This window comes from Lynx rufus, unplaced genomic scaffold (assembly GCF_022079265.1).
Source record: "Lynx rufus isolate CCGP_SWC_20201006 ecotype Redwood Valley unplaced genomic scaffold, mLynRuf1.p SCAF_2, whole genome shotgun sequence".
Taxonomy (NCBI): Eukaryota; Metazoa; Chordata; class Mammalia; order Carnivora; family Felidae; genus Lynx; species Lynx rufus.
In genome coordinates this window covers 192,534,292-192,561,571 of record NW_025814834.1, presented here as the reverse complement: position 1 = coordinate 192,561,571, position 27,280 = coordinate 192,534,292, and the positions used below count along the sequence as shown (strand labels likewise).

Sequence of the window (27,280 nt, the reverse complement as noted above, 5' to 3'; positions counted from 1 at the left end):
TAAATAAACGTTAAAAAAAAAAAAAATTAAAAAAAAATAAACTTTTTTTTTTTTTTAATCTTTCAACTTCTATCCACCTTCCTCCCTTCTATAAATGAATGTATACCCCAATCAGTTTAGATCCTACCTAACTAGATCAACATAACCGACATTTAAGGGTCAATAAGAGTATCCTAGGGGACACCTGGGTGGCTCAGTCAGTTAAGCATCTGACTCTTGATTTCAGCTCAGGTCATGATCTCACAGTGGTGAGATCAAGCCCCGCGTTGGGCTCAGCATGGAATGTAGAGCCTGCTTAGGATTCTCTCTCTCTCCTCTCCCTGCTCCTCCCCCACTCGTGCTTGCACTCTCTCTCTCAAAATCAACAAACACTGAAAAAAATAAAAATTAAAAAATGAGTATCCGGAGCCACCTGGGTGGCTCAGTTGAATGTCCAACTCCTCGTTTCTGCTCAGGTCATGATCCCAGGGTTGTGGGATCAAGTCCCATATCAGGCTCCACGCTGAGTGTGGAGCCCACTTGGGATGCTCTCTCTACTCCCCCATCTCCTGCTTTCCCCCCAACCCCCCATCTCTAAAATTTAAAAAAAAAAAAGAAAAAGAAAGAGTATCCCAGTCACTAGAAGAAATGAACCTGGAATTGGCACAAATTTTGTATACGGCGTTGTACTTAATTCATCTCCTTACACCTTCCTGGCTTTAGATATAACACATCAGTCGTGCCAACCCTGAATACTCCCCACCAGGAGAGAAATTTGTTGGTATGAAACACAACCAAAATACCACGTTCACGGAGGCCTAGACTTCCCCACCCTAAGCAGAAAGGGGCCAGGAGACAGGTCTGGACACAGGTATGAAATTCCTGCATCAGGACAGAGCTTGAAATCCGAAAACATATGGCATGTCAACCATACGTGGCAGCAAAAGAAATGGGTAAAATGAGACAACCCAACGCTCCATCACCCCACCCTCTTCGTGGCTGAGGCAAAATAAAAAACAGGTTTTGGAGTAAATACATTTATTGATACCCATTTTATATACTTCAGTGAAATAATCTATAAATATAAAAGCGTTTTCTTTTGGATATCGCCATGGTCCATGTAAATACTCAACAGTCAGAATCATCTGCAGGAAGCACTTCAAGTCACACTGTTAGGTTTACAGACCTGAATATACATATTTCATTAAACAGTGGCACTTATGTACTCAAGTGGTCCAGTGGCTTTGGATACAGGACTACTGGGCATGTCGAGTAAAAATAATGTGTAACTTTAAATCAACGGACAGGGTATCAACCATCAACAAAAAGAAACAATTACGAATTAATATCCTAAGTGAAGAAAGTACCACAGTTGACACTTGGTGTCAGAATACTGGAGACAAAGCATGTTTAATGACACATGTTGTGGCGCCATGTGCTCTCTCCGACTCCCAGTGGACGGCCCACCAGTGCCTTAGGGTCATTCATGGTTAACAAAACAGCAATTCTTAAAGAATCTAAACAGCTTAGAACAAAAGGTGTGTAGCGGCTGGTACCAAGTTTAAAGAAAAGTGAGCTAAGTATTTCAACGACATGATGAAATTTCTCCCCTGGGAGGAGCTTGTGGGGAAAACAAATTTGTTCAATTCCCATTGTTACACCGACCATGATCACTTATCTAATGGAGGAGAAAGAACCCAGGTATCTGGTACCCAAAACACAGGTGCAGATCTGTCTTCTGTCTTAAAGTTTCTTCCTCAACACTCCCCAGAGAACTAATGCAGCAGCCACTGTGGAGCCTTGCTCTAGAACTGATGCAGCATAAAACCTTCTCATTTCTTCGGTAACAAGTACAGGAATGTCCTTTGCTGCGGTCAGACCATATGTCTTCTGAGTTAGCAAGCAAATGCATTTAAAAGGTCTTAGGTGTGCAACGTCCAAACTTGAAATCTGAGAGGCAGTGTTAGAACTTAAGCAAGGCAGGATTTTTAGAGACTACTCAAATGAAAACCTAAGTGAAGCATATAAAAATTCAGTTCTTTCTATTATTTCCAACTGGTAATTGACAGCAACATTCTCCGGTAAGGATGGGTAAGTGGTGTTATCTCCAGGTCCAAAATATCCCAACTACTTAACACAGGACCCCAAAGAGGAGAATGACACACTTGAGTTCTGGGGTCTTTAGAATTCTTTCTTGCCATTTTTAAAAAAAAGAAATAGTAGCTTCAGCTGCACACCACTGGTTGAAGGGGTTTTCATCCAAATGAGAAACTCGACCCCTCGTCTCTAGTGGGACAGGCGCCAGGATTCCCACAAGCGGCAACTCCCATGTCCTGTAGCACGTGGCATCTGACCCTGGAGTGAAGAGTAAGCTGGCACAGAGCCCCGACAGCTGGAATTCAGGCTAGATGGCATTTCGCGGCGTGCCATTGTGTGCCAATGCTTTCAGGCTGGGGGCACTGGTCTGGTGACCACAGCTCCTGTGAGAAGTCACACCCACCTCAAAAACCTCATGAATAGCTTTTCGGAAACAGTGGAAGTTGTAGTCTATTAAACCTGCAAGAGAGAAAAAGAAGATCAGGCCCCCTGAACGTCAATGGTGAAATTATCCATTAGGAAATATTTAGCGACAAAAGAAAATAATTGTTATGTAAAAAAAAAAAAAAAAAAAGCATGGGAATTTTATGAGGAATTTTCTATGCTAAAGCATGTGCCCAAACTGTTAACACTCGTTACCTTTGGGGCCTGGGAATAAAGCAGGTCAATAAATAAAACAACCAGGAAGGTAAATGTGCTAAGAAAGCTTACAATAAAATCTAAAGTGAAAGTAACACATTTTTCAAATTATCAGGCTTTGCCTTTTACAAGTCTCTCAGGTGGCCAACGAAGGGCTGAAGGGGACGGCTCGGCACAGCAACCCGGCACCCTGCTCGGGAGAGGCCTGGGGTCTGGGAGGCACCAGAGAGGCCCGTCAGGCAGAGCCTCAGGCAGCCTCCACCCGCTCCTCAGCAAGGCAGCGCCTTCTACATCTGTTTCCTGAATGGTTTCCAAACAAGATTTTGGTCAAACAGTTCTTTTTGTGACAGAAATGGCCAGTTACCTACCAAAAATCCATTCTTCCTTAGTAAAAGAAACCCAATTTTGGATGAGCACAGTGGTGCTCAGCTAAAACATTACATTTCCCAGCCTTCCCTGTAGTTATGTACGGCCACATGACCAATTCTGGCCACTGAGATAAGTGGAAGCATGTGGGACCTCTGTGAAATCTCCTTAGAAGGAAAAGGATGCATTCTTTCCCCAGCCCTGTTCCTCCTTATTGTGTGGAATACAGAGTTCCAGGAGCCATTCTGGACCATGAGGTGACCTTGAGCTGAGAATAGGAGCCAGTGAGAAGAACAGAGGTCAGAAGAAGCATCAATGCCCTTGAGGACAGTGTGACATACAGACAACCACACAAGAAACCAATCAAAACAACACAGTGTCAGGGGCGCCTGGGTGACTCAGCTGGTTGAGGGTCCAACTCTTGATTTCGTCTCAGGTCACGATCTCATGGTTTGTGGGTTCAAGCCCCGCAGCGGGCTTTGTGCTGACCACGCAGAGCCTGCTTGGGATTCCCTCTCTCGCTACATTTACTACTTCTCTCTCAGTACCTCCCCAACCCTCTCTCAAAATAAACAAACTGCTTAACACACACACACACACGATATGGTGTCAAAATGACTATAAATGTCAAAGAAGTCTAAAGGAGGGAGAGCCCAGTGCAGGGCAAAAGCAGCCAATGAAAAAGCCTCAGGGAGGAGGCAGAACTTTGGGGGTACAGGCAAGACTTAATTAAGCAGGAAAGAGGGGCAATATCACCAAAAAACCAGCAGGGAGCTGGCAGTGAGAAGACAGCACAGGTGGAAGACACTGGCATGACTGCAGACAGGGACAGAGAATTCTCACTGGGAAGCAGCTGGAATCAAGTATGAATAAGGAGATTACAGCCAAATCTGGGAGGTCTTTCAGACTCAGGGAAAAAAAAAAAAAAAAACTATAAAAGTTTTTGATAAGTTCAATTACATTAAAATGGACTTCTGTGAAAATGGTAAAAAACTGACAATCAGGGAGACTTGAACACTAGCCAGAGATCTGGTGATATTATGAAACCACCGTTCATTTTTTTTTAATGTCTATTAATGTTACTGTTAGGTTCTTAAAAGGACACTGTCTCTTAGAGACACCTGCTGAAATCTGTATAGACAAAATTATTTGATCAAGCCAGAGGTTTGTTCCAAAATTATCCAGTAGGGAAAGAAGTACAGAAATGAAGTACAATTGGCTATGATTTTGATAATCATCCAATCTGGGGGATAAATAAAAGGGGTTCATTATGTTATCTTCACTACTTTTTTGACAGTTTCCACAACAAAAGAGTAAAAAATAATAATGATTTGGCTGGTAGGATAAACAGAAAAGCAGGAAGCAGGAAGATGGGCACATGGACATTCACTGTGTTATTCTACTTCTGTATATATTTGAGTTTCCATAACCAAAAAGTGGTTGTTTTTTAACTTTTTTTTTGAAGTTTTATTTAAGTAATCTCTACACCCAATGTGGGCTCCAACTCATGACCCCAAGATCAAGAGTCACACGCTCTTCTGACTGAGCCAGTCAGGCACCCCCTTTTTTCCAAGTTTGGCTGTTTTTTGTTTGGTTTTGTTTTTTAAGATGACAATGGAGAAAAACGAAGAACTTATAAGAACTGGCATAAAAGCTACTTGCCACGAAGAAAATGTCTGCCCTAACTAGTAATTAAGGTAAAAATTAGAACCAAATAAGATACCATTTCACACCTACCAGATTGACAGGCATTATCAAGGACATGAAGTGACAAGAACTCCCACCCACACAGTACTGCCAGGGGTGAAACTAGTAAAGCTACTTCGGAAGGCAATGTTTAATAAAACTGAGGTTGTATGAACACATCTCTATAAACTCCACTACTAAATACATCCTAAAAGAAATTCTCCACACGTGCAAAGGCAAATGTGGTCATTTGTCACATCTGCGTATTGCAAAACTGTATGTGATTTTAAAAATAAATGTCCAGCAAAAAGAAAATAAATTGTGGTATATTCAATCCATATAGTATGGTGTGGAGAGAAAATGAATGAACTGAACATACATGTTATCGATACAAATAAATCTCAAAAAAGATCTTGAGTGAAAAGAACAAGCAAGTTGCTGAAGACCATTTACGTTTTTACATCATTTACACAAAGATACACAATATGAAGCTCTATGTTAAGGAAGATACAAAGTAAAGAATAAACCATACATAGGAAAACTAAATACTACATTCAACATAGTGCCAAGGAGACTTCAAGCGAGAAATACATAAAAGACAAGTATGTCTCTACCATGTTTTAGTTCTGAAGCTCAACGGTGAATACACACGTTTTTGTTTTACCCCAAAATTTTGTGTATCTGATGTGGTTTAGTAACATTAGTGAAATGATATTCATTCATTCAACACTAAATTACTACTAAAAATGCAGAAGGAGCAGGGACTTGTTACAGTGAACAGCAGAGCTATTATAGATCCATGAGAACTCAAACAACATGATGAAAGTCATTTTCTGAAAGCTAGTCTGCCTTTGGAATAAAAGACAACACATACCAAAGCTCTGAAAACACATGCCAAGTGCATAACCTCAAACAGGACTTTACTGCAGCACCACAAGCCTGGATTGGAGTCACTGACAGTAGAAACAGAAAGGAAACCCAAGAAACAAATAGTAAGATTGGGTGAAAATTCAATGTCAACAGTACAGGAAAATAGAAAAAAGAGAACACAGAATACCTTCTGTGAAATGATGTGCAAGGGTCCCTTCAGCAATGCCACCACACAGTTACCTGACTACAAGATATCTGAGCTTGGACACCAAAAACCGTCATAACTAGTAACAAAAGTAGGTAGCCAAGAGGGTCATGAAACAGAAGTGAAAGTATTCATCAGTTTTGACACCACGTACAATAATAGTCAAATGAAGTGAAAATGTCTTACTGACAGCTCCAAACGTGGAACTGGAATATGGGCCCAAGTCAGAGCTGGAGATGTGAATATCTCAATCAACTACATAGAGAAAATTAACTGAAGCCACGGCTTGGGCGCGCTGGCCAGGAGAGTAAGTGAAGAAGCGAGCAGAAAGACTTGGCTCTGAAGAATGCTCAGGCTGAGAAAAATGGCCGGAAGAAACTTGAGAGGTGGTCAGAGAAACAAATACATAAAATAACCTGGAGAGCTCAGCGTTAGGGAAGCACACAGAGAGGAAAACTTACAGAAAGGAGGGACTGGCAGGGCCATATGCTTCCGAAGGCTGAAGAGGCTACAGAATGAAGAAAGGCCACTGTGCGTAGCAGGAAGGGACCTGGGAACCTGCCAAAGAAACCTCGGTGCACAGACTCGGGTGGAAGCCAAACAACAAGCACTTGGACATGTATTAAAAGGACCCCAAATAAGAAAGGCTGGAATTAAACACTTGATTCAACATCAAAGATCAAAAGAAGGATAAAGTCTGGACTATACATGGAAAGGAAGGGACAAGAGCAGTTTGAGCTGATAATCCTCTAACACTGCAATATTATTTTCCCTTATTTCAAGAGCCTAACAAATGAGGACAAAGAACTTCCAATAAAAACAACCTTTTAAAATGCCATTACCTTTTCGTTCAAAACTTTCTTCCCTAAGAATGCAGACCAGTGCCAAAAATTTAGTCACTTCCTTTAAATAAAGGACAGTTGTATTATTCAGCTTGATAATTGCCATAGATTCTTTGTCATAAGCACTTCCACTTCCATCTTCCTTTAACCTGTTTTAAAAGAAAATATTCATTACAGGTTTCCCAGCGAGGTGTTCTGTCACATTTAATTTGCACAATGACGAGTCTTTCTACCCAGTTTCCCAAGTGTCTTTTGAGAAAAATTACTGGCTTAAATATGCTGGAACAGAGGTTCTCATTTAAGAAATATGGTTCTCAGACTAGGATGCAGTATTCCATGTGTTCACACCATCACCTTGTTTACCTAGGATACATGGAGTTCAACAGGTTTCAAATCTTCGTCAGTCATAACTCATCTGCACTGACTGCATGCAAATAAAAAAGGCCCCAACATAAGAGGGCTGCCATCGGGGAAAAAGGAGGAAGCATAAAAACTAAAATGAATAGAGTCTGTCAAAGGCACCATGGAATCCTAATCCTCGCTTACGAAGCGAGCCTTCAGGTCTGAAACCTATTTTATTTTACCAGAATTGTCAGAATTATAGGTAGTTATCCTTCAAAAGATGTAAATCAAGAGTCAAGTAGGAAGCAAATATAATAATAAAACATACCAAAGTGCGTGCATGGATTGTATGAAGAATGATAATGGAGATTTTCTCTTTTATAACATGCCTTATGATGTATAATGTATTTTACAATGTACTTTACACTGAAAAAAAAATTTTGCAACTAAATTTGATTTTTAAATTATAAAAAAAGGGGTTATGAAATTTTATTTTAAAGAAAAAGCAAATGTTCTATTTGTCCATTTTTAAAATTAGGAATGGGAACAAGTAACTTTCCTGAATAATATAATAAACAAAAATCACATTTTTACTATGGGGGAAAAAAAGAACAAAGGAGACCCTGTAAGCACAACAGTGGAAAATAGAAATAGAAGACAGGTAAAGAACAGGTAAGAGAAATGCATTCTCCTCCTCAGAGGCAGCTGGAGAAAGACGCGGACAAATCAGGCTGAGAGACCAAGGTGAAGGGCAGGAACAGAGCAATGAAAAAAGAGTTCAGATCAGGTGGAGAGAGGAACAGATAAAGGACACAGGTACCAGAAAACAAAGGTAATGTCAGAGCGTCAGAAAGTGCCTTGAGAGTGCTGATGTTAATACGTAAGGGGGATCAGGGCTATTATAAGCAACAGAGGCTGTTGGCTTTTGAAATAACAGTAATTCTCCAGAGTTTTCACTCATCCTCTGGACTATTCTATAAAGTCACACACTTTTTTAGACATTTATTTTGGAAACGTAGATGTGTGGGTCAAATTGTTCTATTTGAGAGTCCTTCTGACATCCAAAATTCTGATTTCCTGTTTCTGAGCTCTATGAAAGATTAAGGATCCCTCATTCCCACAAAGCCTGAAGTTAAATTAGGAACCAGGACTTAGTCTGTTATTCCATATGTTTTTAATAAATAAATCTACTTTTTTGATCTAGCTAAGACCCTAAGGGAGAAGACACAGTGCAAAGCCCCCAAATAATGGCAGAAACTTTCAGTGATAATGAAGTCTGGCATTAGCACACCTTTTCGACTGCTCTTATCCATCCTCTCTGAAGGAGTAAGACATAGCAGTCCATCTACAGAGAAATCACGTTCCAAGTTGAAGAACTATGGTCAGAACAATTCCACTCCACACAGTACCTGCTAGAAGCCTCAGAAATTAATCCCTCTGACAAACTGAACAGGTAGTTTTCCATCTGTCTGAGATCTTGCAAAAATATGTACGTAACTTACCCATATATACAAGATACATCAATTACAACATCAATCATGTCACAGCAAAGTTCATAAGATTGCATATCCACAGGTGAACTGTCTGTTGCAATGTAGATTTTGCTGACAACATCGAAGAGAAAAGCTTTTTCAATACCTGAATTCTTGGAAAAACAAAATTGGGCAAGTGTCAGTTTTAAGAATCAAAATTTGTAATTTACCTAATATCCTGAATGACTAACACACAAGGACATTTTTAAATGTACAACCCCATACCAAAAAATCAAAAGGTATTTGGTTCAGAGACACTTCTGTTATCCAAGGAATAAAAGTGGAATTATTTCTCTGCTCTGATTTACTAACTTGATTGCACTAAATCTGTTTCTTCTTCCTCCTTTACTTAAATGGATCATTTGCTAAGACGCCACCAAAAAAATTAACAAAAAAAAAAACCTCCAAAAATCAAGCCATCCTACATTTTCAATAATCCTTTCTTGTTACAATAATCAATCTCTGATTTGAATGACCTTGCTACCAGAAAGGCTTTCCGTGGCAATTAGCAAAACATAAAAGAATTAATATTATGTCAATATCTAACATACCCCAAAGCCCAAAAGAACTGGGGATCACTACATGCTGAGTCCTTCAAAGTAATGTCTGGGAAATATAAAGGTTGAATGTTAAATTTATTGAAGGAATATCCTGTTTTATCAAGCTGAATCCTCAAAATAAGAAAGGTGAAATATGATACTAAGATTACAGTTAGCAAGGAAAGGAAAAGATCAATTTTTCAATGTGACCTCCAATAAAGCAGAGATTAAGCAGGCGTCAAATTCCCAAAACCCAGTCTTTTCCAGTTACTACTCCTCACGCAGGAAACAGATATTATGATTTTTTTCATGAAGATTTTTTATTAATTAAGAAATCATGAAGAAATTTTTCATTAGTCCATTTTAAGACCAAAAGGGTGAGCACTAAAGTGCTCAGAAAATAACTCAAGCCATTTTTTAATGTTCTTATGATTTATTTTACATGTTAAGTGTGTCATTAGTATTTCGGCCTGATTCAGACTAATTCAAGCCAGTTTTTGGAGACGTTGATAACACAAATATATTCAAGAAAATGGAATCAGAGACTGTAGTGAATTAGCTCACTTACTGATATAAAGATATTTAATAGGTTTTCCAAAGTCGGCAGTTGTGGGATGAGTTTCTGCACCACCTTACTAAAGGCTTCAAATATTGAATGGTCATAGATACTAGTCAAATAAAAGCTGAAAAACACAACACAGTTTGATTATTTTGGAAAATAAAGTGACAATTATCATAAAATATAAAATTTTAAGTTTCTTATCATTTCATTTCAGGAAGTTGAGACAAAGCCTTTTTACACAAATGCAGCTTCCCCACTTGGCTTGTAACCATCCATCCCGTTACTGCATTTACACAGAGGGCAATTCCCTAGTACCCAGAAAAGCATTTCCAGATGCAGAAACCTGAATATTCACCTAATTCTTTGCAACCTGATCCAAACAGCTTGATTTCTTAAGCTAATAACTGACAAAAACCAAGATAAAAACCAAAAGAGATGACAGAGAAGGGTGACATTTATTAAATAAGAATGTAATTCATGTCTCTACTAAAATGTCATCTCCTCAGAAAGCTCTTTCCTGACACCCCCCCCCCCCACCTAAAACAGCACCGCTTTCACCTAATTTAATTTTCTTCATAGCACTGCTAAGTACCTAAAATTACACTATACACTTATTTGTAAGTACTTTTGAGCTGTCTTATTCATCAGGATGCGGGCTTCATGAGGACAGAGGTTTGACAGTCTTGCTCATAGCTACAACCCCAATGCCCTCAACAGTGCTCATAAATATTTGTTCAATACACAAATGAACACAATTGATGCTTAGAATTTATATAAATAACATATTTAGAAAGATAGGAGCTAGGGCCCTATTGAGAATGGAACAGGAATCTGGTAGCCTAAAAGGACATACAGCGGAGAAGTAATATCTATAGATTTAACAAAACACATGTGAGAAAGAGACGCTTTTTAACATTTTAAACAATACAATTTCACCTGCTTTTTAGGTCAGGAAGTATACTTTTCATTACACAGTTGTTCTATTTATTTACAAGCTTATATTAAAGTCAGAAACACAGAACTGTGGATTTCACACTTTACGGGTAACTTAAAAATACTTTCAAGGAGCTGACCTAGGACCCTAACCCTATGCAAGATGGGGCTTGCCTTTAGATGTTAGAGCAATGAAAGAGAGAGACCAAGATGAGCCCCTAAAGGCACTAAGGACAAAAGAGTATTTTATTGTTTCCTGTAGGCAAGAAGGTTAGCAATGTGAGAAGATCCTGCAAGGTCTGTGACACCTGGAGGTAGATGGGGACATGGAGAACCTGAGACACGCAGGGCATTTAGTAAGCTGAGTTTCTAGTAACTGGAAATCAAATGAAGCCTAATCTGCAGGTATGCTAGTAATTAACAAAAGCTAGATGCAAAATTCTACAGAGGTTAACAAGGCCTAAGGCCCTATAAGGAACTAGAGAAAGGGATGGCATGTACCAATGGGGTGGGCTGCCCCAGAAAGGGACACAGAAGTAGTGTAAAGATTAGAATTCCCATGGGCACTAGGGAACACAGGACAATCACGGCCTAAAATCCACTGTTAATAGTAGATTCCCAACAAGTAAGATTGAGGAATTTAATAGGGATGCATTTTCATTTTCTCTTACAAATGTTGAATATTTTTTTAAGTGTGACTTACTAATAAATATTTTAAAATTTTAATCCAGGCAAACTATAGACCAATGAGGTTTTTTTTCTACAGGACCTCCTAGAAAAATAACTGAAAGACCTTGGAGCCTGAGACCCTAGGGAATATTAGGGATAGGGATGGGGACTGGCTTGAGCCTATAAGGAAGTCACTGTAACAGACCAGGGATAAGGAAATAGCTACACGTGTGTCTCCCCACTTCCTCTTTAAGCTTTTACATCATCAAGAGAACATTTTCTTGGGTACTTTTTATCACTCGTATCTACCTATGCCACCAAAAAATTACAAAATACAGAATATTCCTCATATACTTTCAGAAGACAAGCACATAAACCATCAATCCTATCTAGTAGGTGTTTTTTTAAGTAATAATTTTTAATTACATTTAACTATGAATCAGTTCTTTAAACTTAACAGGAGCCCTAAACAGATTTATAGACTAAACTCACCTAACCCAAGCTTTAGAGATTCATAAAAGCATAAACTGGTTTTAAAAACATACAAAAGATACATTAGAGTCCAGATTTGAAACCATATCCTCTTTAAAAGACCCTTCCTACAAGGGAAGGAAAAAAAAAAAAATATATATATATATATATACATACATACATACTGTGAAGAATCAAGCTACAGAGTTCTACAACAAATGTGACAAGAGAGTCTTTGAATGAAGGCAAAAAGAAAGAAAAAAAAAAAAAGATCAAACCAAGAGAGGGAAGTCCCAAAGCAGATTTATGCCATGAGGAAACAGGCTGATCCCAGTCTCTTGAGATGAATTTCTACAAGCACCAACGAAAACACTTAACATGACTTCAATCTCCAGGAAAATGCAAAAAACCGGGAAAGTAACTTCTCAATAACATCAGGCTCCCAAAACTGAATTTGACATAGAAGAGATCAAGAACATTACAGCTTTGGGAAGGATATACCAGTAACAGAAAACTACGTGTTTGTAATGACAGAGATGGGAATACATTTACACATTTTTCAGGGCTCTCATATCAAACACACATGTTGTTACCTAAGGTGGAGTTTTTCTAGCCCAGCATCTGCAAGGTCATCATTGGCCCTTTGATGAATGTCCCTCTGTGTTTCTATTTTGTGATCATCAGACAGACCATCAACTTTGTGAATAAAAACCTCAAAATTCATGTCTGGGTTAACTTTGTAGGCTTTAGAAACAGTAATGTGAAGTCTTGTTAAAGCCTCCATGTAGTCATCCTGTAAGTCAGAACAAAATATTTTTTTAAAAAGAAATCTTGTAAAAGTCAGTAACGAGTTAAGAAAGCCTCAAACCACCTCTTTCCCCAACCATAGAAAATATATTATCCTAATTATTCACAAATACTCAAAACATTCAAATACACTAACATACTTTAATCTCTCTAAATCTTTAATCTCTCCAGATAAAAAATGTAATTACCAAGTTAAAGCTTGCAATTTTTAAATATTGGTAATATAAGGAAATGGACATGTCTTCCCAAGAGAATTTTTTAAAAGTAATCCCAGCTCTGCCATTTATTAGATGTGTGACTTTAAGCAGGTTGCTTAAACTTGTGATCTGAGTTTTCTTCATAAAAATTGGCCTTACCATACCTATCTCACGGTATCGTGAAGAATAAATTAAACTGGACCAGGTATGTGGAAGCATCCATTACAGAGCCTGTCACTCAGAAAGCATTCCCGACTGATGTTTAAGCTTATATAAAGTAAGCTTCTTAAGGACAGGGACATGTCCCATCCTTCTCAGTGCCTTTCACATGCTAGGCCCTCAATAAATGCTTGTTGAGCTAAACCCAATTTGGACAGCCAAGGAAACCGGTCACTTTAATATTTACTCAGTTCTCCTCGTCCTCCTTATATTAAGGGCAAAGAGGAGATTTTTCCAGCAAGTGGCATCACTATTATAATAGTTAATGAAGTACAGCAATATCCACTACTAGCAAATAAAAGTGGAAACCTGCTCATTAACTGGAACTCAAAGATAATAAATAAGCCACTATCTCCTAGTCATCTCTTATTCTGCACTCGCACAATGGCATGCCTGCTCCCAACACACCTCTGTGGCTGCATCTCTCGGACCGCAAAGACTTCTACAGGCAAAGAAATAAGCAGCAAGAAGCACATGATAAAAGAAGATAAACAACTTTCCTTTGTTTCTACATCTTTTGACAGCAGAAAAAAGAAGTAAACATCATTATTCCTAACTACCTGTGCATCAATGACATATATCAACGCTCCGGTTCCCCTGAAGATCATCTCGTAGTCAAAAGTTGGGTCAAAAAAGTCCATTTGCCCAGGAAAATCCCAGATCTGGAAATTCACAAAGGAGCTATTGGAAATGTCATCTTTATAGATCTTGTTGGTACTTTCCAAAAAGAGGGTCTCGTTGGGTGACATTTTATGAAACACCACCTGTTAGAAGAAAGAAGATAATTTTATAACTATTCAACTTTGTATTTCAAGGTCAAAGTTCCACTCTGAATTCACATATAAAAAATGTGATCCTACAGCAAAAATGTTTAAAGAGATAAAAAAGTGAATGGTGTATCCATCGGTACTCACTACCCTTTGGCTTCTGAGAGATGAGAAGACACCAAATTACTTTCCATCAGGCCTATTTTGGAGCTAAACTTTTCTGCTATTTTCTCTGTGCCATATTCAATCCTAGTTGTAGCCATGTCTCTCGTGTTAATTTTGTTTTCTGTTAAACTTATTAATTCTGCCAAAATCTGCTTTAAGATTACAAAAACTTACAGCTAAAGTTTAAGAATTTTGTTCATTGAAAACTTACTGGGATGCCTATATCAGGCTCTGGGAAATCATTAGAAACGTAACTGACTAGACTCTGTCTTCACTGAGTTTGCAGTCTTGTGGAAGAAATAAAACAGACAGTAATTATACTAAGTAGAAAGTGATATATGGGGGGAAATAGTGATACATGGGGGGAGGGGAGGTGACAAGGTAAAACAGCTCCCATGAAAGAAGAAATAGTAAAGGTAATGATTGAGAATCAGGATAATCACAATCCATACAATTCTAACATAGAGCTAATTTGTCCCTGTCACTTTCTAGAAAAGGAAAATAGGTGGTTACTCCCAAGGTCTAGTCAATGAGTAACAACTGAGAAAAATGAAATGCAGTTTGCTAAAGCCCTACCATAAATGCACTCAAATTCTGCTACAATAAGTGAGATGATAAATAAAACCCAGCAATCCAGTAAATTGGGAAGTAAACACAACACAGTAATCCAGTAATTTCGGAAGAAGGCTACTTTTTAAAGCCATCACGTTTACAAAATATCACAGATTTATTGTGGACAGACCTTTGCAACAGACTGGAAAGGGCAACAGACAGGGTATCTGGCGTTTTAATACCAGCTCACTTGTGTGTTGTGGGGGGGGGGTGGCTAGGGGAGGTGGTCAATCTTGCCTCAATTTCCCCCTTACTAAGAAGGGTCTAGCCCTCCATCTGTTCCTGGCAGACCCGAAGTGAAAGCAAATGGGCTGACCTAGGTCTGCAAATACTCTCGAGGTCTCAGAAGATTTTTGTAACGGCACACATACGGGAGGACTTCACGAGTAACTACACTCGCCTGGCCACCAGCACTAAAATTGGGGGAATAACAGCCCCCGAGCCCCAGGAAAGTTAAATTCTCCTTCATAGTAGTAAGAAGAGCAAGCATTAAAATGGCCAGTGACTTAGTCACAGCTCTTCCAGACGCTGCTCCCTGGGGCTCACCTGGGAAGCCCTGCAAACTCAGGCCACCTGAAGTGAGAGGAATACACAAAAACCGGGTAGGGGAGGGAGTCGGACAAGTTCTCCAAGTTGGGACCAGAGTGTACGTCCCAGTTTCGGAAAAGCACTCAGGGGCTGGGTCCCAGGGGGCGGAGGTCCCGGGTGGTGGCACCTGCCTCCCTACAGCCAGTCTCGCTTTCGGGGACCCGCTCGGCCTCAGCTGACTTGGGCGTGGACTCCCAGGTCGGGGTCCTCCGCGGGCCGTGCCTCTGGCCCCGCTCCCCAGAAGACAAGAAAACGCGCGGTGGGGTAGCCCTACCGGCCAGCCCGGCCGCCGCCCTCCTCGGGGCCCCCCACCCCCGCCCGGCGGCCACCCGAGCCCCCGGGAGGGGGAGAGAGGGCCTGGGGGACCCGGCGCGGCCCCACTCACCTTCTGGATGGAGGACTTGCCGCTGCGCCGGAGTCCCATGAGCAGAATCCTCGGCTTGGAGCTGTCAGCGCCCCCCGGGCCACAGCCTCCGCCGGCCCCCGCCCCAACCCCACCGGCCGCGGCTGCCGCCTCCTCTTCCTCCTCCTCCACGCCGTAGCCGAAGTCCTTCGGGAACGAATCCGCCGCGCCGTAACTGCCGGCCAGGGGCGTCTCCTCCGCCCCGTACTGCAGGGACATGGTGCTGGAGCCGCCGCCGCCCGCGCCCTGACAGGCCAGGCCAGGCCAAGCCAGGCCGCCGCCTCCCCAGTCCGCCGCCGCCGCCGCCCCCGGCAGCCGCCACCGCCGCGCGGCCCGCCCCCTGGAACCCGGCTCTCATAGGCTCCGCGCCGAGACCCAGCCCCTCATTGGCCGCCCGAGCTGCCACTCGGGAGCAGCAGGGTAGGTGGTGCCCGTCACGTGCCCGGAATCACCTGACTTGGAGCCGTGGAGGGGGGAGGAGGAGTCACGAGGAGGGTGGCCCGGCCGGCCGAGCCCTCTGCCCTCCGCCCTAGCGAGCACCCCGGTCCTGCCCAGCCACGCGCGGTACTCCTCGCCGCTCCCCTGCCTTCTTAGGAGCTCTGGAGGCCATCGCAACGGGAGATGCTCTCTGGGCATTTGGGGGAAGAACTAGTTGTGCTCCTACAATGGTACTCGCCCGACCAGTATTTATTGATGCCCGCGATGCCCTGGGGGGACAAGGGACACAAAACTGAAACCGACTCGGACCCTGCCCGCCCTCAAGTTGCTCGAAGATTGATAGAGATCGGATCTCTGCGTAAGTAGCTTCGGTACGAGGTATGAAATGGAAAGGTCAAAGGTGAAGATAACAATGTTCGGGAGTTGGGAGGGTGAGAAAGTCTGTAAGGAGGTGGTGTCTCAGCAGGTCTAGATGGATGGATCTGGTAGGTAGGGAGGAGGAGCCAGTCTGAGTGAGGGTAAAGCCTCAACCAAAGGCAGAGCCATGGGTGTGATGCAGTTCCTTCTAGCAGGTAGCGGGACCCTGAGAGGAGAGCAAATGCAGCCAAGCTAGAACTGCTTATCCTCCTTCAGCAAAACAGACAGTGGATACCACCACCACTTTAAACTCAATAGGACTCAATTTTCCCTCCTTCCCACCTAGTCAGTCTACTTTTCATGTAATTTACCCCCGCCCCCAATAGAACATTGCATCTTCTATGACCTTCAGTTCACAAACCAAAGGAATGAATAATGAAAGCAAATTAAAGCCAATGCTTTCACCAAATACGTTTGAGATAGCTAGAGGATTTTTCATCCTTGTCAGGAGTTAGAATTGGAAATTTGACGAACCAAGATCCTCTTAAAATGGAGGTGGTGGTGGTGGCACTGAATTTCCAAAGAAACGAACTTCTAGATTGTGAAAGGAAAGCATGTTCTTGTAAGCCTGGGACTTGGCTACGTCTGAATCTGTAAGTGGAAGGTAGGACAGACACATCCTTAGAAGTCATCTAGTCCAATCTCTCGCCTAAAGAGAATCCACCCTATGACACCTGTGGCTGTTGATAATGCAACATGCACCTCAATAGTTCCAAGGGAGGAGAGCTCACTATCTCAAAAGGCAGCCGCTTCCACTGAGGTAGGATTTTGTCTGAAAGTCTCCTATTCAGACCAAAAATCACACTCCTTGGAGCTTAAAATGGATCACAGGAGTAGTCTTCATCTTTTTCATGACAGCCCTTCAAATATTAGATTGCAGTCTTCATTATCCACTAAATCTTCTCTGTCCCACATAAAACGTAATCTGTTCTTTCGACCATCGCTTCTATGGTGATGTCCGATAGAACTTTCTGTGAGGATAGAAATGTTCTGCAACGATGTAGAAGCCAGTGTGGCCTGAGCATTCGAAATGTTGCTACTGTGAGGAACTGAATTTTTTTTTTTTTAACTTTAATTGCCAGATGTGGCTAGCGGCTCCCATACTGGGCAGCACAACCTTATATTTTCAAAAGCCCTCTCTCTATTGATCGCTGTCTTTTACATGCATGTGAGCTTGTCAACATCTACCAAATGTCTGGCACCCACAATGCAAAATGACCAATACAGCCGTCAGGATGACTGTTTAGCATCTGGACAATACTTCTATTATGCTTTACAGAATGGATTTTTTTAATATATGTATCTAGAGTATATGTGGCTCATACTGATAATCACTGGAACTAGTATTTTGTCAGCAATCCTAGTGCCTAGACTTGTATTACTGCATTTTTTTTTTTAACGTAAACATAAGACTTGACATTTCAGCTTGTTGGTGCAGGCCCAGAATTTTGGGTACTCCAAGTTGTTCTTTTCAAGTTTGTTTCAATATAGTCCACTAACCAGCCAACTTTGTGGCATTTACAGATTTGGTATTACACCATGCAACCCATGTGTAGTCTTTTACAATTTACAAGGCACTTTTCATCCATTATATTTAATTTGAACCTTACAACAACCCTGTGAGGTAGGCAAGATATGAAATCTACATTGTATGGACAAGGCAGCTAAAGTACAGCAGGAACTGAATGGATGAGATCCTTTTTCTACTCCACTGAGCAACTTCTTGTATAGTCTCTTCATCCAGATCCTTGATAGAAATGATGAAGAAGATCTCCAGAGGCCAGGCTGACTCTGAGTTCTTAAATAGCACTGACTGGTACAGCAGTTGAAGCAGGTCAGCTCCCCCCCCCGCCCTCCGTAAAAGTGCAGTTAACCAACCCACAGGTTGCCATTCTGTCCAAAAGGATAGTACAAGAGACAGTAACCTGAGTTACATAAATATTAATACTAGTCCCATGGGAAAAAAAGCAAATGAGGGTTGGCTGCCAGAAAAAAAAAAAAAAAATCCTGCTTGTCTGTATTCCACAAAGGGGCTGTCATACCAGTTGCTTAAAGAAGCCAAGTCTCCCTCCCTTCCAAAATCCCCATGGGGCCATGTTTTATTATTATGATTCTCAGCACTTCCTATCCCACATTGTAATTGCTTATGTATATGTCTTATAACTAATTTCAAGTCATTTATCTTTATAATACCCAGCACTCAGCCCACTGCTGAGCATGTAGGAGGCCCTCAAATTGGTAAAAGATAAACCAATTCCAGTGAATGTTCTTCCAGTAGTGTCTGGCCCCCCTCCAAAAACGAACTTGTGACTAAAAGAGACAGACCATTGCCACATTCTTGCCAACATGACTGATTAAAATGCCCTTACAATTAGCCTGGTCACAGTTTCCAGCAAGTGCTGACGCTCTTGCTAGTTAAATCAGCTGTCATCGGTTCGCTTTGTTTTCTACGTGTGTTTTGACCAAAGCGTAAAGACGAGTTCTCTAACAATAGGGTTAGAATATATGAAACAGGATTCTTAATAATGTCAGTCAGCAATAAGGAAAATAAGTGACCAATAAAATGAAACACCTGATTGTAGGTCTTCTAAAAGAAAGGAAAAAGACTAACAAACAAGAATATAGTGCTTTACCATTTACAGATCTTCACATACATTCCATTTGACCCTCACAACAACCCTGTGAGGTAGGCAGCACAGATACTATTCTCATTTAACATATGAGGAAAGTGAATCTCAGAGCAGTTGACTGATGTGCCCAAGGTTCTACAGTTAGTAAATAATTTGTATTAATATCAGTCTTTGGCCTAAAAATTCAGCACCCAACCTCCCCTCATACTTGCCCTACCTACTTCACAGGGATAATGAAGATAAAATGAATTCAAGGCTAGAAAAATACTTTGAGGGGGAAAAAGCACTGTATAATTATACCCGCAAACTATAATTTTCCACGATATATGGCTCATTCCCCTTCTTATCCCAGCTTGTGCATGAACCCAGAATTTTAGATTGCCTCTGTTCTGTGCTCAGCTAAGCAACAAGTAAGGCAGGGGAACAGTGTGATCCTGCTTTAAGTTATTATAAATTACAGTCAGGATAACTGCTAGTATGGCAAATCGAAAAACAACACAGGCCAATGTGCAGCTAGGACCCACTGAAGCACAGAGCAAAGCAAGGCAACGTTATCAGGTAGGGCATGATTGCATAGAAGGACACGTGGTGTCAGAGTTCACACTGGCACACACACAGTTATCTAAGGCAGAGTGGTGGCAAAGAAGAGTTATTTGTTCCACGTTATATAAACAAGAGCAGAAGATTCATGGGAACCCGTGCAAAAGCATCTTCTGTCACACACATCTTTCCAGCTGCCTACAGAGGATATAAACAACAGTGTCGGCTTCATTTTAAAGAATGAAGGTACCTGTGCTCATATCCTGAACTAAACCAAGGAACAGCTCCATGCTGAACTTCCTTGGCTAAAATACCACCAGTACCATCATTCCTAGTCAGACTAATAAACAGAATGTCTTTTAAGGTAATGAATTAGATGGCTGTGTTTAGATTTTTTTTTCAGGATTCACTTTGGATTCTCCTGCTTTTAAGACCCAAAGAAAGTTATATTGAGTTTTTATTGGTGATTCTAAGTATACGTGTTTATAACAGTTAAAGTGTGGTAGGTGAATTCAACATATTAAAAGAGTTCTATAGCATCTGTTCAGAAAAGATTATATACTATACAAACTATTCAAGTCATACAAAACCATTTTGTCAGTGTCTTTTCAATTGAGAAGATTCCTATTCAGCACGCTTCTCCTCCTGAGGTGGTTCATACTGAGCAAGCTATAGGGCAAAGACAGAGGAGTTTAGGTGAATCTTATTCTAAATTGGGTAAAAAACTTCATAATAACAAAACAAGTTAACTATTATATTCAACTTAATTACTGAATCAGTAACTTTATAAGAATATTCTACTCTCTTTAAGCCACTTAAAATTAATACACTTTAAGATTTAATGCAATCAGGTCTGAGGAAAACTCTTTTTCGTATAAACCTTTAAAATTACTGGGAACCCAAAACTGAATTCCAGTTCATACCGCACTGCTCAAATACTTGATAGGCAACAACCTATCTGTATCTTCCCAAAGATGTTGTGCCTTCTGATAAGGTACTTTCTTCGTCTTTACCAAAGTTTTACTGAGCTTTCTCTCAAAAAGCAAAAAAAAAAAGAATAATGTAACATATATTAATCTAGCTAGTCAATGAAAAGCAGCTCATGTCTGACTTAAAAGGTCTAACTTAACCAAGAAGTTAACTGGTATTTGTGCTGTGGAATCTTGAATAATTTAAGGTACTGCATTTTCTATTATGCTAAACTGGTTCTCTGCAAGAACACTAGGCTGAGATTGAGATTATTCGAATTAGCTGTCAGATGCGAGAAGAGAGACTTCGCTGTGCTTTAGTTCCCTCACCTACAAAATGGTCTGTGTCCCTATCTCACTTATTTCGCAAGGTTGTTGAGAAGATAAATCACATTATGAGAACTGCCTAATGTAAAATAAGTTATGTGATTCAGAATGTGGTAAAACCTCAAAGGCTCAGAGATGACTAATTTGAAGTTTATGAAGATTCTCACAGGAATTTAAACAAAGAAAAAACTTGAGCAATAGACAAAACTCAGTGCAAACAAATTAACACATTACAGAGCCACCACAATACGACTGTGCACATTGCACACTACACAACTGTAAGAGGTGCCTTTCACAAAGCAGTGACCCTACACTGACCTACTTACATCAACTGCTTATGATTCCCCAAAATTTCCATTTACTCATAAGCAGCATTAACCAATGTTCTCAAGTTTTTCTTGATGCAGGTTCCCAAGAACCTCTTCTTGACTACACTTTGCTTGTCCTATTTACAGTCTGTCTGTGGTTTTCTCGATAGGGCATCAGTTCAGCCTTGCAGTTAATTGAGATTATTTCTCCTCCTCCCTCCCCTACTATCCATTTTAGTGAGGTTCTGATCTTATAATCATTAAAGGTGAAATTATTTTTAACATGAATTCTTTTAAAACATTTACCTTTGTTTTCAGTTTTTTATTTTCTTCTACAATAGCTTCATATTTCTCTTTCATTTCTGCCAATTCTAGGCGAAGCAGCTCTATTTCTGGATTTTCTGGGGTAGCAGCTCCTAAGTGATGCTTTAAAAAACTAATATCAAAGTTAAGAATTTACTTGAGCTGAATGAAACTAATGAAATAGCTCAGAGTAGTATCAATGTCTCTGATCACAGTCACCGCATCTTACCACCAGCATTTACCCAGAGATCATCATCGCAAAACTTAACAGAAAGTAACTTTTTCAATCGTCAAAAATATTTTAAATAGTATCTACGTGAAAAAATAAGAGTTCCAAAAATAAGTCCTTTTTCTGACTTGAAAGATGAAAAGGATACTCCAAAGCACTATTAGGTTTCTCTGGTTCTTCATATAAGGCTACCAATACTGCAAATCAAAAAGCAGAAAAAGCAATAATTAAAGTCTTAAATTTGAATGACTGAAATTATATTCCACAGCCCAGTAAGTATTAAGTGCCTATTATACGCCAAGCACATTGGTAGGACTGCCATGCCATGGCACACACAGCAGATAACCTCCCTGTTCTCAACAAATTTATACTCTAGTGCAGAAGATAAGCAAAGGACTAAACCAAAAAAAAAAAAAAAAAAAAAAAAAAAGAAGAAGCATCAAGTGTCAATACAGGATGATGGATTATGGGAGCACATTGGAAAAACACCTAACTCAGCCTAGGGCACCAAGGAAGGCATCCTAACAAGGGGAAGTAAGACCAGAGACCTGGGCTATGAGGGTTTCAGATAAAATGGGAAGGTGAGGGGGTGGGGAGAGCAAGAGAACACATATTGAGGAACTGAAAATTCAAGTATGGCTAGATGGAGCTGTGAACAATGTGGCAGGAAAGGAAGCTGGCAAGGTGGTCAGGAGGCCGACCAGGGAAGATCCTGCAAGTTCAGTTGGACTTTGATCCTAAGAACAACAGGCATATAATTAAACAGTTTTAAGCAGGAGAGTGACAGGATCACTCTTGACTGCTGTGTGGAAGATCCAGGGTGGGACAAGGATAAAGGCAGGAGGAGCAGTTTAAGAGGCAGATGTGGTAATTCAGCTGAAAAAGATAGTAACCTGCACTAGAGTGATGGAGGGGTGAAAACAAAGATAAATTTGAGAAAATTTTTGGAGAGAATCAACAGGGCTATGATAATTACTGGAAGAAGCTTTGAATTGAAAATATGCTTCAAGGATAGTTTCATACACAACATGCTAAATAACCACCAACCAAAAACTTCACCAGTAATCAACATGCTTAAATCAACATTAAAATACGTACTTCAGTTCATAGCCAAAAGCTTACATCAGCACTGACTTGTTCATCTTCTACTGAATAAATTCCTCCTAGGATTTACTGCTCAGATATAAATCTCTCTAAACCAGTGGTTAAGGTTTTTTTGTGTGCAAAGAACCCTCTGAAAAGTGACAAAAGCCAAAAAAATGTAACTACACACAAAAAAATGTGCATCTCTAGACCCCAAGTTAAGAAACTGTTGTAAGACAACACTCTTCCTTTTTAGTTTTTTAGCTCTAATAACTCATCAAAATATAGACAGAAAAAATCAAATGGCAATGACTTAACAACCAGCACTGAGTTCTGATAGTTACTCTTCTAAGTGTACTTACAACACTATTTTTTGAGAAGTCGGTATGTCTACATCACCACCACCTTCTCCTCCCCCCTCCTTTCAGTGTTTCTCTTTTTCTTTTTTTTCAATATATGAAGTTTATTGTCAAATTGGTTTCCATACAACACCCAGTGCTCATCCCAAAAGGTGCCCTCCTCAATACCCATCACCCACCCTCCCCTCCCTCCCAACCCCCATCAACCCTCAGTTTGTTCTCAGTTTTTAAGAGTCTCTTATGCTTTGGCTCTCTCCCACTCTAACCTCTTTTTTTTTTTTCCTTCCCCTCCCCCATGGGTTTCTGTTAAGTTTCTCAGGATCCACATAAGAGTGAAACCATATGGTATCTGTCTTTCTCTGTATGGCTTATTTCACTTAGCATAACACTCTCCAGTTCCATCCGTGTTGCTACAAAGGGCCATATTTCATTCTTTCTCATTGCCACGTAGTACTCCATTATGTATATAAACCACATTTTTTTTATCCATTCATCAGTTGATGGACATTTAGGCTCTTTCCATAATTTGGCTATTGTTGAGAGTGCTGCTATAAACATTGGGGTACAAGTGCCCCTATGCATCAGTACTCCTGTATCCCTTGGGTAAATTCCTAGCAGTGCTATTGCTGGGTCATAGGGTAGGTCTATTTTTAATTTTTTGAGGAATCTCCACACTGTTTTCCAGAGTGGCTGTACCAGTTTGCATTCCCACCAACAGTGCAAGAGGGTTCCCGTTTCTCAGTGTTTTTCTTTATTTTTTTTTTAATTTTTTTTCAACGTTTATTTATTTTGGGGACAGAGAGAGACAGAGCATGAACGGGGGAGGGGCAGAGAGAGAGGGAGACACAGAATCGGAAACAGGCTCCAGGCTCTGAGCCATCAGCCCAGAGCCCGACACGGGGCTTGAACTCACGGACCGCGAGATCGTGACCTGGCTGAAGTCAGACGCTTAACCGACTGCGCCACCCAGGCGCCCCTAAGTGTTTTTCTTTAAATAACATACTCAAACTTGTTTTTTTCTTCCACTGATTTCCACCGATCTGTGCCAACTAACTTTTAAGACATGAATACTCTTACCTTTTCTACCTCTTGTTCCCCACCCCGTTTCTTTCAGCTTCTAAATTGGTCAGTGGTACTACAAGGTTGATAATTACAGAACATAATGTAAATAGCAAGTTTCCTGTGCTTTTCTATAGATGAAATATACTTCCTTTTAATCAGACAAGAAGCATGCCATACCCCGCGTTTCCCTTTTTTGCCTTAGCAGCCGGGATTTTTAGAGGTTGAAATGGTACTCAAAATAGCTCAAATGCCTCTTTTTCCAAATGACTTATCTTTATCTTTAGCCATATAGTGTTTTAATGTTAGAAGCAATTTCAGATCCTCTTGGAAATAAGCCGGATAAAAATTCTAAATTAAATATGTGTAAAGTACATATGTTTGAAGCTGAAAAACATCAGATTTTAAATACGTCACATCAGTAGGTACTATGTTGTCTGGCATTATTTAGGAGACTGGAAATCTGCAGTGGTTGAGGAGTTAGATGCCAGTGGATGTGAGCAAGGGAAAAGAAGCCTTCAGTGGTTTCCAGTCTCATGAAGGAAGATCCATGTATGGCACAAGGCTGTACATCTTCAGTTACCTCCTGCCAAGGTCACTTCTCTACCTTTTCACATTCTTTTACTCTGTCTAGCCAGTCCGGCCTCCTTGAACTTCCTGGAACTCTTAACATCACATTTCATTCAGGTCTCTACTCAAATGTTACTTCTTGAGAGAGAAGTAACCACCACCTCTTATGAAATGGCACATCCATAGCTCTTTATCCTCTTTGCTGGTTGGTTGGTTGGTTGGTTGGTTGGTTGGTTGGTTTGGTGTTTTGTTTAGAGAGAGAATACAGGCAGGAACCGGGGGGTGGGGGGTGGGAATCAAGCAGGCTTCACACTCAGCATAGAGCCCAACACAGGGCACGATCCCACAACCCTGGGATCACAACTTGAGCCATAATCAAGAGTCGGATACTCAACCAACTGAGCCAGCCAAGCGCCCCTCCTTTGCTATGTTTCTTATTCATAATACTTGACACTGGCTGGCACTATGTATTTATTTATTAGGTCTCCCCCAACTAGAATATAAGCTCATTTAGAGCAGGGACATTTTTTTCCACTGCTGTATCCCCAGTGTCTAGAACAGAGACTTGAATAAAATGGTTAAATAAATGAAAGAAATGAACCCACAGAATTTTTTAAAGGGGGGGGTCAATGAAATTTCAAGCATTTGTGACACTTCAAGAGAGGACAGAGCATAGCACTTTCATAGGTACTCCTGTATGTTTGCTGAAGTGTAATTGCAACGAGATAGGGAAACTGGTACCTGAATCTAACGTAGGCAGCAATTCAAAATTACCAGCCCATGCATGGGAATTAAAAGCCCTGCCTTCTGCTAAGACCCAAAGTTGTTATTCTCCCAGAATTGTCTCCTAACCTTTGCTTCTGGCCAAAGAGCAGTTACCAAATTCTTTCTTTCCCAGACACCTCTCGTGTGGACCCACGTCGTTATCCCTGACAGCTCTTCTGTTCTACACCCTTGCAAGTTCTAGCCAATGAGTTGAATGATGCATAGCAGGCATTCACGTTATTGCTGAGCTAATGAAATAAGTAGTACCCCCAACCACCTCTTGGAACTCTCTAGTTTCAAGCTCCTTACTCATCTTAGGTCTTGAACCCCCCTCCCAGAAACAGATACAGTGTAATAGCTTCTATTTTAAAAAGTGAAAACAATATAACCATTTTTATGTGTCCTCAAGCTCTTTAAACTGTAATCCTACTTACGAAATCTGCACAAAGTAGGAATTGGTATAGCCTACGAAACCGGGGTTGAAAAACCACAGCCAAATTTACTATGAATCGCCTACTTTGGGGACTGAGTTCATTTAGTTATTTCATAGACAGCTTTGAAATCTGGTTAATTTTCCCACTTGCCCCTTTTTCGAAGGAAAATGCTTCTTTTCGTAATTTGGGGTCCGCAAAAACTGTAAGGAGGGAGGAGTTAGGATCTCAAGGTCTTTATCAAACATACTCGCTGCGGCCACTCGAGGCAAAGCAACGGAAGTTGGAGGGACTTTGCAACAGCTGCAGGAGTTTCACTCCCCGCCCGGAGGGTGGTAGCGTGAGCAAGGCTATCCCACTCGAGCGGCGTCCGACAGCCAGCAGCCAGACGTGCGCCAGTCCCTACTGGACCCCGAGGCCCACCTTGCTGGACCCCAGACAGGTCCCACCTGTTCTCCCTCCTTTCCCACGCCTTGGCCCGACAGGGACGCAGCGCCGAGGAGCACGACGTGGACACGAGGAACCCTCTCCTAGCCCATGCTCACCCTTGGTCAGCGTGTCCAGCACCCCCGACTTCTCCAAGTACCTCCGGAACTGCTCCCGCTTCGAGTCGGCGGCCTGAGGAGACACGGCGGGTCAGTAGCCGAAGCCCAGGGGCCAGAGCAGGAAGAAGGCGCTGGGAGTCCGGCAACCCCGCCTCCGCCTCGCTGCCGCAGGCCCCCAAAACCTGCGCGCGCACCCCCATTCCCACCCGGAGCCGACCAGCGGCTGGCTACCGCCCGCACGCCCCCAGCCACGCCGCGCCCCCCTCACTTTGTAATGGGCCATAGTGACAGCGGCAGCGGCGTAGCTGGCGCCCGAGACCGTGGCTGGCGGGCTCTGAGCAGCACTGCTCATGCGCGGAAGGCCGCGCGCGCCTGCGCACTTGCGAACCACGGTGTGAGCTCGCGGGGGTGTGGCCTGTTTTCATGGCGACCAGGACGCTCTGGATGCCCCATAGTGAGCTAAGCCGAGGGAGGCTGCGTACGCCCGCCTCTCCGCTCCCGGCTCAACACCTCTCCTTCCTCTTCCGGTCCTCGCGGCAATTCGGTTGCCTAGTGAGAGGCGAGGGTTTGGTAACTCGGGGAGGGTGTCCAGGTGGGGCCAAGGATGGGCGTGGCGCCCAGGGGCGCGGCCTGCGGAGTCCGGGAGCGCTGGGACTGTAGCTGGGTGGGATCTCCGGGCAGCGGTGTGGGAGCGAACCAGTCTCAACCCGGGCCTCATCATTATTAGGTGTGGTAGCCTATACGTGCTGGCTTCTTGGCTTTCGTCCCGAAAAGGTGCGCACGACCGACGCAGGGCGCCCCTTGGGTTTCCAGTGGCT

General features: G+C 41.8%; 2 protein-coding genes across 2 annotated transcripts; both read right to left on the bottom strand.

The window, feature by feature from the left end:
• Window positions 1-1,000: 1,000 nt before the first annotated feature.
• RRAGC (Ras related GTP binding C) lies at window positions 1,001-15,775 on the bottom strand. Its single transcript, XM_047084494.1, has 7 exons — window positions 15,473-15,775; window positions 13,516-13,719; window positions 12,326-12,525; window positions 9,666-9,780; window positions 8,529-8,671; window positions 6,685-6,833; window positions 1,001-2,535 (listed from the first exon to the last, which is right to left on the bottom strand). Exons 1-7 carry the CDS (start codon window positions 15,707-15,709, stop codon window positions 2,384-2,386), a joined length of 1,200 nt encoding a protein of 399 aa, XP_046940450.1. The 5' UTR covers window positions 15,710-15,775; the 3' UTR covers window positions 1,001-2,383.
• Window positions 15,776-17,923: 2,148 nt separating this feature from the next.
• MYCBP (MYC binding protein) lies at window positions 17,924-26,820 on the bottom strand. Its single transcript, XM_047083317.1, has 5 exons — window positions 26,731-26,820; window positions 26,463-26,535; window positions 21,799-21,847; window positions 21,425-21,554; window positions 17,924-20,184 (listed from the first exon to the last, which is right to left on the bottom strand). Exons 1-5 carry the CDS (start codon window positions 26,812-26,814, stop codon window positions 20,140-20,142), a joined length of 381 nt encoding a protein of 126 aa, XP_046939273.1. The 5' UTR covers window positions 26,815-26,820; the 3' UTR covers window positions 17,924-20,139.
• Between the last annotated feature and the right edge of the window lie 460 nt (window positions 26,821-27,280).

Excerpts from the sequence above, each read along its gene's own strand:
- RRAGC (XM_047084494.1), bottom strand. The coding sequence starts at position 15,709 with ATGTCCCTGCAGTACGGGGCGGAGGAGACGCCCCTGGCCGGCAGTTAC. Across the intron at positions 12,526-13,515 it reads TATATGTCATTGATGCACAG|GATGACTACATGGAGGCTTT; the intron begins GTAGTTAGGAAT and ends TCTGACTTACAG. Across the intron at positions 6,834-8,528 it reads GATGTATCTTGTATATATGG|GTTAAAGGAAGATGGAAGTG; the intron begins GTAAGTTACGTA and ends CTTTTAAAACAG.
- MYCBP (XM_047083317.1), bottom strand. The coding sequence starts at position 26,814 with ATGAGCAGTGCTGCTCAGAGCCCGCCAGCCACGGTCTCGGGCGCCAGC. Across the intron at positions 21,848-26,462 it reads GCTGGACACGCTGACCAAGG|TATTGGTAGCCTTATATGAA; the intron begins GTGAGCATGGGC and ends TTTGATTTGCAG. Across the intron at positions 20,185-21,424 it reads ATAAAAAACTGAAAACAAAG|CTTGCTCAGTATGAACCACC; the intron begins GTAAATGTTTTA and ends TTTGCCCTATAG.